The sequence below is a fragment of the Callithrix jacchus genome, chromosome 5, assembly GCF_049354715.1.
Source record: "Callithrix jacchus isolate 240 chromosome 5, calJac240_pri, whole genome shotgun sequence".
Lineage (NCBI taxonomy): Eukaryota > Metazoa > Chordata > Mammalia > Primates > Cebidae > Callithrix > Callithrix jacchus.
The window spans coordinates 109,974,175-109,990,358 of NC_133506.1; the positions used below are offsets into that span (position 1 = coordinate 109,974,175).

Below are 16,184 nucleotides of genomic sequence, written 5' to 3' on the forward strand. Positions count from 1 at the left end.
ACATGAAATTGTGATTGAGCCATAACCATCCAGCTAAAACCATTCCCAGATTTCAGACTCATGAGACAAACATTTACTATTTTTAGTTGCTGTTTGTGGGTAATTATTACATGACAATATATAATAATACAAGTTAGGTACAATTATTATATCCGTTTTACAATTGGAGAAATGGAGGCACAGAAAAGTTAAGGAACTTTCCCACAGCTACAAAAGGTCAGATGTGAGATTTGAAGCCAGAACTTTCTGACTCCAGAAATTTAACTTTTAGCCTTTGCTAAGGGATTAATTTAAAAGCTGTACTCCCTGAAATTCTATTGTTGTAGTGTTTACGTTTAAACTCATGGGGAAAAGTCTGCGTACCGATAACAATGGACACGTTTGGGGATTTGGGGGATGGGAACCAAATTGTGTATGCATGTGGGGATGAGTCGGCTAGGCTGTCAAAGACACCTTTTAACTTTATCTATAATGTTTTTATTTCTGACAAGGAGAAGATATTCAGTGTTGCATGTATATTAAAAAAAATTTTTTTTGAAGAGGAAAAGAGGACTCTAAAACAACATGGATGAACCTGGAGGACATTATTCTAATGAAAGAAGTCAGATTCAGAAAGACATAATTGATGATCTCACTTAAATTTGGAATTTAAAAAGTTAAACACATAGAAACAGAGAGTAGAATAGTGGTTGCTATGGGCTAGGGGTGGAGAAAATAGATGCTTAACAAAGGGTGCAAATTTTCAACTAGAAGATGAACAAGATCTGGGGATCTAATGTATAGCATAGGTAGTGATGGATCTGTGAATTAATTTGATTATGATAATCTTTATAGAACATATGTATATAAAATCATCACATTGTGTACCTTGAATATATACAATCTTGTCAATTAAATATTTTAAAACAAAAAACCAGAAAAATACAACTATCAACTCAAAGAACAGGAACTTAGGCTTTGGCCACCTAGTGTTTAAATAACTATTTGAAAACATAAAAAAGGTCAATGAGCCCAATATTAAGTAAAATTATTCTCTTCATAAGGAATAATATATTCATAACCCTGAAAAGAAATAGGCTTAGGATTGAATCAATTCAATTAACTACATATTTATTGAGTATCTACTGTTGGCTGGACATTCCGTAATGAATGAGAGAGGTGCTGCCCTTTGAAATTTATGTACTAATGCACAGAAGATGAAAATAAGAAAATAAAAATATTGAGAAAAATCATGATAAGTGCTATGCAAAAAATGACGAGAGTGATGTGATGGATGAGAAAGTATCATTTTCGACTTTGAACTTGGTGGCCAAAGAAAGCCTCTCTTGAAGATGTTACATTTAAGCTGAAATGTGAATGTTAAGAAGGATTTGTCCATGTAATGAACAAGATTAAAAGCATTCAAGCATTCCACATAGATGGAATAGCCAGTACAAAGGCCCTGTGCTAAGATAGCCTGGCACCTTACAGGAACAGAATGGAGGATGATGTGGGTGAGGAGTGCGCAGTATAAGATGAGTTTTGAAGAACAGATTTGTAAGTCAGGATGAGGATTTATACCCCTATTTTAGTGAAGCAGAAAATAATATTGAGGGTTCATTATAGAGGCCTGTCTAAGGCTTATTCTTTATATATTCTTATTGGCTGCAAATCTTTGTCCTTTGAGGGTGGATTTGATTTCAGGAAATCTCTCTAAATTATTTGAAGCCAAGTCTGGGGAACACAGAGGGTGATGACGCTAGGCAATGCTGTTTTGGAACAAAAATCAGGTGTGACTCTCAGCAACGAGTCAGATTTTCTCATAAACTAACTCTGAGGACAATTCCAAAGTGTTCAGAGCAATGGCAACACTGTTAGAGCAAGTGTGGGGTCTCCCAGGAGGACCATGTGGAAGGATAACATTCGCTTGGATTGTAGACTTTCTAGTGTGTTTGTTTACATAAATCCAGCCTCATTAGTTTATAGTCACACCTCTTAGACGTGGCCTGACCAGTCCCAGCACAAACACGAACCCCTTACTACTGCAGAAATAAGTGGTGCATCCTGACAAGACTGCCAAAATTGTGACACTGGTGTGTGCACCATACTCACTTGACAGCAATTCTGCAATTGCATTTTATGAAGTAACTGGACACAACAAATTCTGAGTGACACTTTCTAGTTCCACAGGCAGCATCTGAGAGAAAGCCAGAGGGAGGCATTCACCAAGAAATGCAGAGGGAGGGGAGTGGGACTAGAGAGGAGGAGACTGTAGCTAAGGGAAAGGGCAGAAAGACTGAAGCTAAGGGGTATTTCACCATTCTTACCGCTTATTATTAAATAGTGTAAAAATAAAAACAACCAGGCTACATCTAAAACCGAATTCATCACAATGTCTGGAAAACAGTGACGGCAGTATTAACTGCAAAAGATACCCCAAAGTTTAAGTTACTGGAAGACTTAAAGGTTTTTTCCCATACATTCTGTATATAAGCATGTGTGTGTGTGCCTGTGTCTGTCTATGATTCACATAATGAATGTATATGTGCATAATAGGACTTGACATCTGTGACTCCAAGCAGCATAAGACAGGCTCTTACAAAGGCTCAAATTTCAACGGAGACTTTCTGAGTATCTACTATGTACTAGATACTGGAGTCAAAGAATGAAATAAAATCTCTGGAGTGACCAAATTTGCACGTGATTGCAAAAGAGCTAGTTTCTTTATGATTACTATTTACAGGGCCTTAATGATGCCAAAGAAATGGCCATCTCAGAAAGGCAAGACTTTCATTGATGATTCAGCAAATTCCTCCTGGAGGCTATTGGTTTGAGGGTGGGGGCAGAATATGAGTTAGTCAGAAAAAAGGAGGGGTTTATGACTGGGGGATTTTCTGTACAGAGGCAGCAAGTCTTTCTTTGATAGCAGTTGTTCAAGTGAGCATGAGTCATAGTGCTGGGATCCTGAGTGAATGAAACAATCCATGGCGTACCCATGGGTGTCCTGCGGTGCCTCTACACATTGGCTTTCCAAGTTACAGTCCTTTCAGATTCCGTGGCTGTTTTCCTAAGCTCAGCACACCAGTCTGCAGGAAAGTACTTGGGACTCTACTTCAATAACGGCTCATATATATTTTTTTTCTGCAAGGAATGAATATTACTTTGTGCTGTTTGCATAATGGTAGGAGAAATAAGGCTGGACGCAGTGGCTCACACTTATTACACCTGTAATCCCAGCACTTTGGGAGGCCGAGGTGGGCAGATTACCTGAGGTCAGGAGTTCGAGACCAGCCTGACCAACATAGAGAAGCCCCGTCTCTACTAAAAATACAAAATTAGCTGGGCGTGGTGGCGCATGCCTGTAATTACAGTTACGCAGGAGGCTGAGGCAAGAGAATTGCTTGAACTCAGGAAGCGGAGGTTGTAGTGAGCCAAGATCGCACCATTGCACTCTAGCCTGAACAATGAGAGCAAAACTCTGTCTCAAAAAAAAAAAAAGAAAGAAAAAAAAGGTAGGAGGAACAGAAAAACATTACCGAATAAAGATAGCAGATTCATCTAATGAGTAGGCTGGGGTTCTGTATATATTTAACTTCAGAGCAGTGTGCAAGTTGGGATGGCCTCTTCTGGGATTTTTCTATGAGTAAGGAAACATACATGGTTGAATTTCAAGCTATGCATATAAAGAACATGCCCTCATGGCTCTGGAATTGAGGGGTTCAAGACAGAAAACAGCTGGACTGGTGGTTTAGGAGCTAAGTCCCTAAACCCTCTGTGTCACCATGATTCCTTTTAAGAAATGGAGAAAACTACAGAGGATGTTCTTGTGAATTATGTGAGGATACTTGGTTGGCATAGTGAAAATAATACTGGGCTAGATTTCAGAAGGGAATACACAAAGAAAGAGAAGAAAGAAAATTAACCTTGTTAGAAACCCTATACCCTGCACTTTGCTTTGAAATACATGACTGTCCTTAGAAGAGGAGCAAATGGAGAGCCAAAGTAGGGAGGAATTGAGTGTTGTAATGCGTAACGGTAAGTGTGCCAAAGCTTTCTCACAAACACCAAGGGAATTAATACAGAATTGGGTTCAAATCCTGACTCCAACACCTAACTTTGTTGTGTTGGGAGAACTATCTGACCTTTAAAAAAAACTATCTGACCTTTAAAGTTTCTTCACTGACAAAAATGAAAAAACAACTTCTACCTCACAAGCCAGTGTGAGAATCAAGGGAGATGATGTAGACAAAAGCGTTTTTGGAGGTGTGAAACACTCTAAGAGCTTCAGGCCTCATCATTATTTTTCTTCTCTTGTATATTCTGCCTCTTTGGCTCCTGGGGAACAGTTTAAAGCAGGTGTTTGCCTATCTGGTTCTGGCTGGAAGATGGGTTTTTCTCTTGGGCTAGCTCATACTCATGTACAGAAGCCTTTCTGCTTCTTTTGTATTTGATATATAAAGTGAATTAAAAATCCTTGAAAACACAATGTTTTTCTATCCTGGCCCTCTCCAATAGGACTGACACCTTAGTCACAGAACGGAACAAAGAAATACATCATTTGGCTTTAGCAAACAGTAGGAAGGGAAAAATGCAGGGGCCCAGAGGCCACAGCCCTCCATATTGGTTGTGTGGAAAGGCAGTGAGTTTGTGTGGAGAGATTCCAGGTGTTGGCACCCTACAGATTAGAGCCTGAGTCCCTGACACCCCTATTCATTTGCTGGATGTGTGACCTGGGGCCAGTCAGTTAACCTCTCAGAATCACAAGTTCCTCATCTTCAAAATGGAGTTAATAATGTTATCCTGCAGGGTTAGTGTGAAAACCAGAGATGATGTATGCAAGCCTTCATAGATAAACAATCAACATTTCATTGCCATTTTTACACGTGTACGTCTATATGTGATAGTATCTCTTTGACTTCTCAGGTAGCCAAGGTGACTTAGGTGTTATGTTTCCTGGAGGCTGAAACCTGGGTTTATCTCCCATCATTTGTCCTTTACAACTTTGTGATGGTAACATGGTTATCATCCCAGAGAGAATGAGGAGGAAAACCAGGGCTCTCTTGAACAAATTTGCTTTTAGTTTAACTAGATACTTAGTACTTGAGTTCTTTTATAGAGGTTTGATTATGCACAGAGGGCTTTGGGAGGTTGGGAGTCTTACTGTTTTCACAGAAAATGCAGAGTTCTTTGTAGTGTCTCAGGTAAGTAAGAAGGACTAATGTTTCAACCAGCCCAGTGCAGGATGGCCATGGCAACTTCTGGATGAATGGTCTCCTTGTTCCTGTAGAATGGGGCCCAGTCTGCATTCTCCATGTTCAGACCCTCTGATTCTCTCTCCACCCTTCTCTCACTGAATCTTTGGGACAGATGTTTTTGCAGAATAAATCAGAAGGCAGGAAAGTTGCCATTTCCATTTCTTCCATCCTCATTTAACATCCTTGCGAATCCTCCAGTTCTACTAAAAAGGAGTGGCACTTTGACTATAGAGCTCTTTGGAAGAGCTCAAATCCCACTGAACCCAGATCTTCACTGTCTCTGACATGGATGTGGTGAGCTTAGCATTTTTAAAATAAGGAATTTTCTGATACAAGGATCTGCTTCTGTACCTAGTCTTTGGGTGGTGGTGGTTTATGAAATGTAGGAGCAGAGATGTGACCTCTAATTATATATTTGCTCGCTTCTCTTTCAGCCTTCTGGGTCTTGCCACTTGGAAGTAAGTGAATCAGTATTAGTGAAACTAACAGTTTGATGAGTTTACTTTTTTCTTTTAGGAAACATAAAAACAGTGGCTCACAGCCATTGTGGTCATTGGGTTAGAGAGTTTTCACTAAGGGGAATGTGAGTGCCTACTTCATAATGTTGCTGCGAGGATTAAAGAAGTCAATACATGGAAAGCGCTCAGAAAAGTACCTGACACAGGGTGAGTGCTGCATGACAGTATCCCACCCACTCCTGGGTGGGGCCTGCCATTGACCCCAGTGCGGCTTTCTTCCCCAAGTACTATCAGTTCTACTTCATAATACATCCAGAAAGAAGCCAGTCACAGAAGACTATCTTTTATGTAATTCTATTACCTGAAATGTCTAGAATAGGCAAATCAATAGAAATGGAAGGTAGAGGCTCAGGCCTGTAATCCCAGCACTTTGGGAGGCCGAGGCGGGTGGATCACAAGGTCAAGAGATTGAGACCATCCTGGTCGAAATGGTGAAACCCCGTCTCTACTAAAGATACAAAAAATTAGCTGGGCATGGTGGCGTGTGCCTGTAATCCCAGCTACTCGGGAGGCTGAGGCAGGAGAATTGCCTGAACCCAGGAGGCGGAGGTTGCGGTGAGCCGAGATCATGCCATTGCACTCCAGCCTGGGTAACAAGAGCAAAACTCCGTCTCAAAAAAAAAAAAAAAAAAAAAAAGAAAGAAACAGAAGGTAGATTAGTGGTTATCAAGGGCTGAGAAGAGTTGGAGAGGTTGGAGAGTGACAATAGAGGGTATGGGGTTCCTTTCACGGTAATGAAACTCTAAAATCGACAGTGGTAATGGCACACAACTCTTGTGCGTATACCAAAAACCACTGAATTGTATACTTCAAATGGGTAAATTTTATGGTATGTGAATTGTATCTCAATAAAGCTGTTAGAAATTATCCAGAATTCTGCCACTACTCAACATCACTGTGATGTTAGTCCCAGCATCTAGTCCGTCTCCTGGGCCACTAAAATGGCCTTGTAACTGGTCTTCTCAATATCACAATTGCCGCACACTGTCTCTTTTCCATAGAGCACTGCAGTGATCTTCTAATGTAAAGCAGAATAGTTCATGTGCCTTCCTAGACTGCTCCACTGCCTTCCCATCGTACTCTACAATTAAAGTTGAACGCTGACCATGGCCTCAGGGTCCTGCATAATCTGATCCCCGTGACTTTCTCCCTCAACCGACATTCTCCCTCTTGCTACTTTGCTTTGGCCACAATGACTTTTTAATTCTTCCAATATGTCAGTCTTATTCCTGCCTGCCTTAGCATCTTAATATTTGCCATTCACTCTGCTGAGAATTTGACCCCCACATCTTCTCATCACCCATTCCTTTATATCATCTAGAATTCAACTCAAATATCACCACATCAGAGAGGCTTTTCTTGCTCAACCCTATTTATGTATTCATTTTTAATTGACATATTGTAACTGCCCATATTTATGGTGTCCAATTTGATATTTTCATATAGATATATGTTATATAATCATTAAATTAGGGTATTTAGTGTATCCATCACCTCGTGTATTTATCATTCCTTTGTGGTGAGAACCTCAAAACTTCAGTAGCCTCTCTTCTAGCTACTTTGTAATATACAATACCTAACTGTTAACCATTCCATGATCACCTTACTGTGCAGTACACACCAGACATTCCACCTTCCCAATTGTCAAAACTAAAAAGAGAACTACTATATGATGCAGCAATCCCACTACGGGGTACATATCCAGGGGAAATTAAATCAGTATGTTGAACAGATATATGCATCCTCATGTTTATTGAGGCACTATTCACAATAGCTAAGATGTGAAATCAACTTAAGTGTCTATGAACAGACGACTAAAGAAAATGTTGTATAAGCCAAGCAAAGAAAGACACACACGGCGATACCTCACTTATATGTGGAATTTTATAAAAAGTTGATATCATGGAAGCAGAAAGTACAGTGGTTACCAAAGACAGAGGGGGTGAGGATTGTGAGAGATTGGTCAGTGGGTACCAACTATATTTAAGATAGTCCCTTCCCTGTCAATCTCTAGCCACTTATCCATTTTATTTTCTTCATAGCATTTATCACTATTCCAGTTCGTATTTTATCTATTTATTTGCTTATTGGAAGTCTTATCAACAAGCATATAAGTTCTATGAGAATAGGGATTTTTGTCTTGTTTGCTGTTACATTCCTGGCACCTAGAACAGTGCCCCACACTCAGTGTTTGTTGAATGAATGAATGAATAAATGAAACCACCACGTTGATTGTGAATACAAAACAGAAACATGCAAATTCTCATTCTTCTATGTATAACTCCTATTCCATATCCTCACTTGGAGTATCTTACATTAAAGCTTATGATAAAATTCCTAGAAAGAAGTTCTTTGGGAGTTCCTTTTCAATACCATTCAGCATATTCTATTTAGAAAGCACTTGATGCTTAGACTGATAAATGCTGTCAATGTCTGCATGAAAGTCCATGAAAACATCCAAAGGATATCAGGGCCGATGCTTAGTCAACCATGCCTGCTCTGAAAATCAGCAGTGGCTACTTTGGTGGCATAAGACTGGAGTCTGACTTTAATAGTGCGTTTGTTTATTCTTAGGTTACTTACAGTGTGGACTTTCTCGGGCCCCTGTTCTCAGAAGAATCCTTGCAATGGGCACATTGTTGGTCATGATGGCAATATCCAGGGGTGTCAAGCCCTCGCTGTTAGGTGTGTTGAGGTCTAGTTCTTCTGGTGTGTACTGATACAGGAGGATCTGCACAGCATCCATGTCCTGCTGTTCGACTGCCTCAAACATGGCTTCATTGCCCTGGAAATTCTAGGAGAATAGCAAAAGTAGATTAGCAGAATTTCTTAAACCAGTGGGTCTTTGTAGCTTAGCTAGTTTGACGTTTAGAGACTGTTTCAGGGACAGCATGTCCACTTATAAGTGGTATAACTACAATTTATCCCAAGGTTTCCAAAGTAAACGCTCTGTTGGACTTCCCCTCCCTCATTTCTAATGGACATTGAATAGATGCACTGAGACAATACAGGGTAGCCCGGGTAGGCTGTAGGTAAGTGCAAAACTCAGCTTTTCTCAAACCAGTCTTCTGAAAAATACTCTAATAATTCATTTGGCTGGGTATGGTGGCTCATGCTTGTAATCCCAGAACTTTGAGAGGTCGACGTAAGCAGATCACTTGAGGTGAGGAGTTCAAAACCAGCCTAGCCAACATAGCAAAACCCCATCTCTACTAAAAACACAAAAATTAGCCGAGTGTGGTGGTGGGTGCCTGTAATCCCAGGTACTCTGGAGGCTGAGGCAGGAGAATCACTTGAACCCAGGGGGTGGAGGTTACAGTAGCTGAGATCACACCATTGAACTCTAGCCTGGGCAACAGAGGGAGAATCCATCTCAAAAAAAAAGTCATTAAGAGATGTTCTATGAAGAAAATAGCATGTGGTCAAATCAATGTGATAAACATTAGATTAAACCAAGTTACCCCATTATTTTCCTGTAGGTTTTCTCAGTGTCTCTAATAATTTTAACAGGTGTTTTTGCTTTGACTACTCCTGGAATAGTATTCTACAGAACACAGTTTGAGAAATGCTGGCATAGATAGTGTTAGCACGGGTAGTATTAGTTATGGCTAGCTTGGATTGAGAGTGTACGTTCTCTGTTTTCCTCAAACGCATCGCCTCCCTCTCCATCCCCAGGCTTCTACATTGTCATCCCTCATCTGGATCATGGCAATGACCTGTCTGCTGCTAGTCTTGGTCTCCCCTAGCTCTTGCTCTAACGCAAGAATAATCTCCCTAAAATATACATGTTACATGTTACTTCCTTCTTTTCAAATATCTCCTAGCTCCATGCTGCCTGCAGGATGATGGATTCTGAGCGCCGAGGTGAGGAGTTCAAGTGGTAGTGTTCAGGGAGGGTTTCAGTGGCTGGATGGCAAATTGGTTTTGTGCCTCTTGAAACCAGAGTTGAATAATACAGTTCACTTATGGAAAAAATACCTTAAGAAAATATGGTCCCTTTGAAAAGTTCTTTCAGAGGATTAATAGTAAACAAAGGAGAAGAGCTCCCGAATTCTTTTAGGCAAATGTTTCTTAGCACACAGGAGAAGACCAACACATGCATTATTTACACATGTATCTGGTATCTTTGCCAAGAGTTGCTTGGTCTTTAAAAGAGTTGAAATACCACTGTTTTTGACCTGCATAGGGGTCACCTGATTAACATATGGAAGATCTCCAGTGACCAAATGTTCAGGTGGTCAGGTTTTATTTTTAGTTTCATTAAAAATCAATTCTTCCTATCAAAGGCTGTAAGTCAGCTTTAGCTGAGTACCTAACACAAAATTGAAATCTGAGGAAAATACAAAGCTATTATGCAAATGGTTGTTTCGACAACGGGGACCCAGGGAATAAAGCTATTTTGGTATGCAGTTTTCTTTGCTGCAAGACAATCTGCCAAACAGTAAAGTGTTTTATCCACAATCTGCTAAACTGAAGAGCCTCTGATGCTTGGGCCACAATTTACCCACAGCCAAGTCCTCCCAAAAGATGAGGTTGAAATGAGAAAACACATTAGAAAACAAATGAGTTCAAAGTTAAAATGTTACCCTGTCCACAGTTGTGTATTTGTTTTTGACTCCTAGCATTCCTAATTTCTCATGTGCCATATTTACTCTCACTCTTAAGTCATTTCCTCCTCCAAGCTTTTGTTGGCAAACTTTGGCATGCTTCGATCTGGAAAGGCTAGGACTCATTTCTGTTTTAAGAGCAAACAAATGGTGCCACTACTCCCTGCAAAAATACTCTTGCTGAGCATGTTAATATTATGCTCTCAGCTTTTACTGAGGGCCATTCTAAGAAACTATTATATGAGCATGTCTGTAACATCATCAGTTCCACTCTTTATGCCATTCTCTATTACATAACTCACTATGACATCTACAAGGTCCAGAGCACTGAGCAACAGGCGAATATTCATTTTGGAGACATTTTTAGTTATCAGCAGATGGGATGCTAAAACCAACTGTGCTTCTTTTCCTGCTTTGACTTCCTGGGAACTCAGAGATGAATGCAATGATAATTTTCAGGTATAGGTACTATATTTGCATGGGTTTTTTCATGTATCCATTTTTATTCTTATACCCAATACTTTTTCTAGTTTTTTTTTTTTTTTTAACATTTTTCCTTTACTTTCCTTCCTTCTCTCTCTCTCATCTATTATATAATACAGGTGCATTCTTTGGATTCTATTTTGAATGCTTTGGAAAGAATGTGTGGTATACATTTGAAATAAGTAATAATAGTAATATTATTATTTGAATGAACACTGGAATTCTCAGAAAGCCCATTCAACCTGACACTTCATCTTTGTCAAGCTGCTATTTTTTGAAGTTTTGTGTGTGTGTGTGTGTGTGTGTGTGTGTGTGCGTAGTAGGGAAATAAAAATTAAGGGAAAAGAAAAACAAACAAGAAGAAAGTGAAACAGCTTACAATCACTCAGATATTCTCTAACAACATAAATATGTACAGTTACTGCTTTATCTGACTCTATTCTAGCATTTATAAAATTACGAGCATCCACTTCTGAAGTAAATGTGAATCATCTCAGAATATCCTTAAACCCAAGCATAACCAAACAAATCAAACTGACACGAGAATAAAAACAGTTCTATTACCACTGAGGTCTTCCTGAGACTTAGCCGATCAGTTCTTGTCCTAAAATAGGCCTCATCAAAAGAAGAGTGGCTCCCCTTCAGTTTCTCGGAGAGGTTCCTGTATAGGCGTTTGGCTGCGTTGGGAGATGAGGGAGCACTATGCTTTTTTGACTGACAGAGATGTAAACTTTGCATTTGTTGGGTCATTTTCACACGACAGTTCCTAAGAAGAGGAAAGTCTGATGTTATATCTTATACACCACAAAATTATAAGTTGACACATAATTTTATAATCTCCAGTCAGTATCTGGAATCTGAATACAATGTGATAGCTGGTAGGGACCTTAGAAATCATCAGACCCAACTTTTTCTGTTTTATTTATTTTTATTATTATTTTTTGAGATGCAGTCTCTCTCTGTTACCCAGGCTTGAGTGCAGTGGCAGAGTCTTGGTTCACTACAACCTCCACCTCCTGGGTTCAAGCGATTCTCCTGTCTCAGTCTGCTGAGTAGCTGGGCCAAAAGGTGCTGCCACCACATCCAGCTAATTTTTGTATTTTTAGTAGAGACAGGGTTTCACCATATTAGTCAGGCTGGTCTTGAACTCCTGACCTCAGGTGATCCACCTGTCTCAGCCTCCCATAGTGGTGGGATTACAGGCGTGAGCCACCACGCCCGGTCTTTTGTGTTTTAAATGAGAAAGCTGAAACCCAGGGCAAGGAAGTAGCTTATTCATGGCCACAGAGCAGATTGGTGGCAGGAATAAAACGACAACTTCCATTTACTAAATAAACATATTCATTTACATACAGACATATATATGATTGAACCTCTACTCAAGTCTTTACATTTCTATCCCAAGTGAGGAAGTGTCTCTCTGTCATCTAGGGGGTCTGTTAAGTTCCTCGTGGGTATGTATAATTGGGACTTTTTAACTTAATCCCCCTAGATGCTAGCCTCTGTTGGGTATATAAGAAAGTGTAGCTCTGTCTCAGCTGGACAGACACAAATTAACTTCTGCATAGCCTCCTTCTCTCGAGGTAGCAGTTAAGTTGCGTCTGTCCATCCGAGGCTTGGTGAACTATCCCAGTCCCCAGAATCTTGGGGAATTTATACCCATAGGCCCATCCCTGAGCACTCCAGATATCCTGGATGGGGTCCATCAGGGCACTCACTACTGGCATTCTTCAGTTAGTACTTGACTGGTGTTTCAGAAATCTCTAATGAGGTCCCCACCAATGTCACACCTGAAGTCAGTTTCCAGACCAGCCAGGCCATTCAAAAGCCATCCACAGTTACTTTGGGTTTTGCTCTTGAAATTTTGATGCTATCAAGGCCGTGGCTGCCTGGCACGTGCATGTGTATTGGATGAACAAAGGAATGAGTGAAATAACTAGCCAAGGTAATTATGTACAAACTGTCTCCCTGCTACAGCCTCTGATGCACTGGGCCCAGGGCTCTCTGGAGAATGCCTCTGCCTTCTCTCCACTTTCCCTCAAATATTTTAAACTTAATTTTTAAAATTGGTACATAATAAGTATACACATTTGGGGGTATTTGTGATGATTTAGTACATTTATATAATTTATAAATATACACAAATCAGTGTAGTTGGGATCCCCATCATGTTAAATATCTAGGAGTTTAGTATATAGGAAGACTCATAGTAGCTAATATTTTTGTTGTAGTTGGCATTCAATAGATAATTAGAATATATAAGTGCACACATGAAAGTCTATTTAATATGCCAGAGCACTACCCAAAAAGTTAATTTCAACCTCATGGCTTTGAACTGGGCTCCATGTCTGCCAGCACAAACTAACACTGATTCACTTTCACTTCAAGAAATGGAGATTCGGCCGGGCGCAGTGGCTCACGCCTGTAACCCCAGCACTTTGGGAGGCCGAGGCGGGTGGATCACGAGATCAAGAGATCGAGACCATCCTGGTCAACATGGTGAAACCCCGTCTCTGCTAAAAATACAAAAATTTAGCTGGGCATGGTGGCGTGTGCCTGTAATCCCAGCTACCCGGGAGGCTGAGGCAGGAGAATTGCCTGAACCCAGGAGGCGGAGGTTGCGGTGAGCCGAGGTCGCGCCATTGCACTCCAGCCTGGGTAACAAGAGCGAAACTCCGTCTCAAAAAAAAAAAAAAAAAAAAAAAAAGAAATGGAGATTCATCTTCGTTATGTTGTTAAATGTCCTCAAGCATTTTTTTTGTGTGTGTGATTTCCAGCTTTTAAGTTTATGGATACATGCACAGGATGTGTAGGTTTGTATAGGTAAATGTGTGCTATGGTGGTTAGCTGCACAGATTATCCCTTTACCTGGGTATTAAGTCCAGCATACATAGCTATTCTTCCTGATGCTCTCCCTCCTCCCAGCCCACACCCTCTGACAGGACCCTGTGCATCTTGTTCCTCACCGTGTGTCCGCGTGTTCTCATCATTCAGATCCCACTTATAAGTGAGGCCGTTAATATTTGGTTTTATGTTCTGTATTAGTTTGCTAGGGATAATGGCTTCCAGCTCCATCTATGTCCCTGAAAAGGATATGATTTCATTTCCTTTTATGGCTGCATAGTATTCCATGGTGTATATATACCATATGTTCTTTATCCAGTCTATCACTGATGGTCATTTAGGTTGATTCCATGTCTTTGCTATTGTGAATAGTGAGTGTTACAGTGAACATATGCATGCATGTATCTTTATAATAGAATTGTTTATATTCCTCTGGTGTATACCCAGTATTGGGATTGCTGGGTCAAGTGGTATTTCTCCCTGTATGTATCTGAGGAATCACCACACTGTCTTCCACAATCATCGAACTAATTAACACTCCCAACAACAGTGTAAAAGTGTTTTGTTTTCTCCACAACCTCACTAGTATCTGTTGTTTTTTGATTTTTTAATCATAGCCATTCAGACTGGTGTGAGATGGTATCTCACTGTGGATGTGATTTTGATTTCTCTAATGATCAGTGATGTTGAGCTTTTAAAAATATATTTATTGGCCACATGTATATTTTCTTTTGAGAAGTGATTGTTCATGTCCTTTGCCCACTCTTTAATGGGGTTGTAGTTTTTTCTTGTAAATTTGCTTAAATTTCTTGTAGATGCTGGATGTTAGACCTTTCTCAGATGCATAGATTGCAAACATTTTCTCCCATTCTGTAGGTTGTCTGTTCATTCTGATGATAGTTTTTTTCTTTTTTCCTTTTGCTGAGGCACCTTTTAAGTTTTGTCTGTAACTTCCTTCAAGACAAAAAGACTTCCTAGATCCTTTTAAGGTGGTCCTACTTAGTCAGTCTTAGTGATGTTCATGAGGCCCTACCCAGTTTTGGCTAAATGGACATATTTACACTTGGGAGGATGATGCATAGCATTGTCTGTAATGTATATGCCTGTGTGAGTATGTTTTTAATAAATCTCTAATAACCTTCTCAAAGGTAGAAATGGAAAGGGTAGGTGATTTGGCATCTTTTTTCTTCCATCTACAAATTCTTTACCTTTGATTCAATAGCAAATATAGGGTTTTTTTTCTAACTTAGTTTTTCCATTCCCACAAAAATTCCAGATTCATATGAAAGCTGGCTCACATGGGGATTGCCTTAACTTCTTTCTTTCTGCCTTCTGTCTCTAGCTTTTTACTTTAGCATTAATGCCCAAGTTCAAGCCATCTGTCTTCCCTGCATCATTATTATTCCCAAAATAACTCTACATTCTTTTGTATCTCCCACAGTGCTCAGAAGTCCAGTAAATAAATTCTTGTCTATTGATTAAATTCCAGCTACTTGCCTTCTATCTGATGACATCTACCCACATGGCCCCTTTTGTCTTTGCTCATCTCCCATCTGTTCCCTTCAGTCAACATAGGTTGACTTTCTCTGTCTCTGACTTCCTTCTCATCCTTCCCCAGCTGTCCCTTCCTTCCAGGCTATTCTGTAGCTGTTTCCACACTTCTAGCTTTCATCTATCACTTTGTTTTCTTTTTCTCCTCTATATTTAAAATTTTTTTAGCTAACAGGGTGAGAAAGAAAACTTTCTGTTATTTGTTACTATAAATATGCGTGCCCCTCCCAACTAATTGTGCTCTTAAGTTTTTACCCTCATGGAAAGAGACAAGCATTTGAAAATCAGTGTAGCTTTAGTTTTGGAATTTGGCAGACCCAGTTGTAATCCCGATATTGTTACCTACAATCTATGTGACTTTGGGAATTTTATTTAAATTCTGAGTTTATTTCATCATCTATCAAAAGACATTTATCAAAACTCTTTGTTCTAGAGTTGTAAAGATTAATCAACAAGTGAAAGGTACCTATATGCACTCAATAAATAGTAGCAATTATTACCCTAAGTCTTTTTCTCAAAATAGAGACACCAAAGTATATAATAACATTTTTTTTTTTTTGAGACTGAGTCTCACTCTGTTGCCCAGGCTGGAGTGCAATGGTGTGATCTCGGCTCACTGCAACCTCTGCCTCCTGGGTTTAAGCGATTCTCCTGCCTCAGCCTCCTGAGTAGCTGGGACTACAGGTGTCTACCAACACATCCAGCTAAGGTTTTGTATTTTTAGTAGAGATTGGGTTTCACCATGTTAGCCAGGATGGTCTCGATCTCCTGACCTCATGATCTGCCCTCCTTGGTTTCTCAAAGTGCTGGGATTACAGGTGTGAACCACTGGGCCCGGCCTATAATATTCATTTAAATAGTTTTATTGCTTGTCTTAAATAATGTCTTGAAATTAATTTTATGTACTCAAGTAGAGCCTTCAGTATGTTTGTTTATAGTAACCTATA

The 16,184-nt window shown here is 39.9% G+C and overlaps 1 protein-coding gene across 3 annotated transcripts in view; it reads right to left on the reverse strand.

Annotated features, from left to right (window-relative positions):
* The window catches only part of ANKFN1 (ankyrin repeat and fibronectin type III domain containing 1), a 451,946-nt gene that overhangs the window by 160,559 nt on the left and 275,203 nt on the right, over window positions 1-16,184 (reverse strand). For all 3 annotated transcript variants that reach the window (XM_035301147.3, XM_035301146.3, XM_035301145.3), the window contains exons 4-5: window positions 11,407-11,608; window positions 8,336-8,546 (exon numbers count right to left, since the gene is read on the reverse strand). In XM_035301147.3, the coding sequence (XP_035157038.3) occupies window positions 8,336-8,546; window positions 11,407-11,592 (397 nt within the window). In that variant the 5' untranslated portion in view covers window positions 11,593-11,608. The remainder of the gene's footprint in view (window positions 1-8,335; window positions 8,547-11,406; window positions 11,609-16,184) is intronic.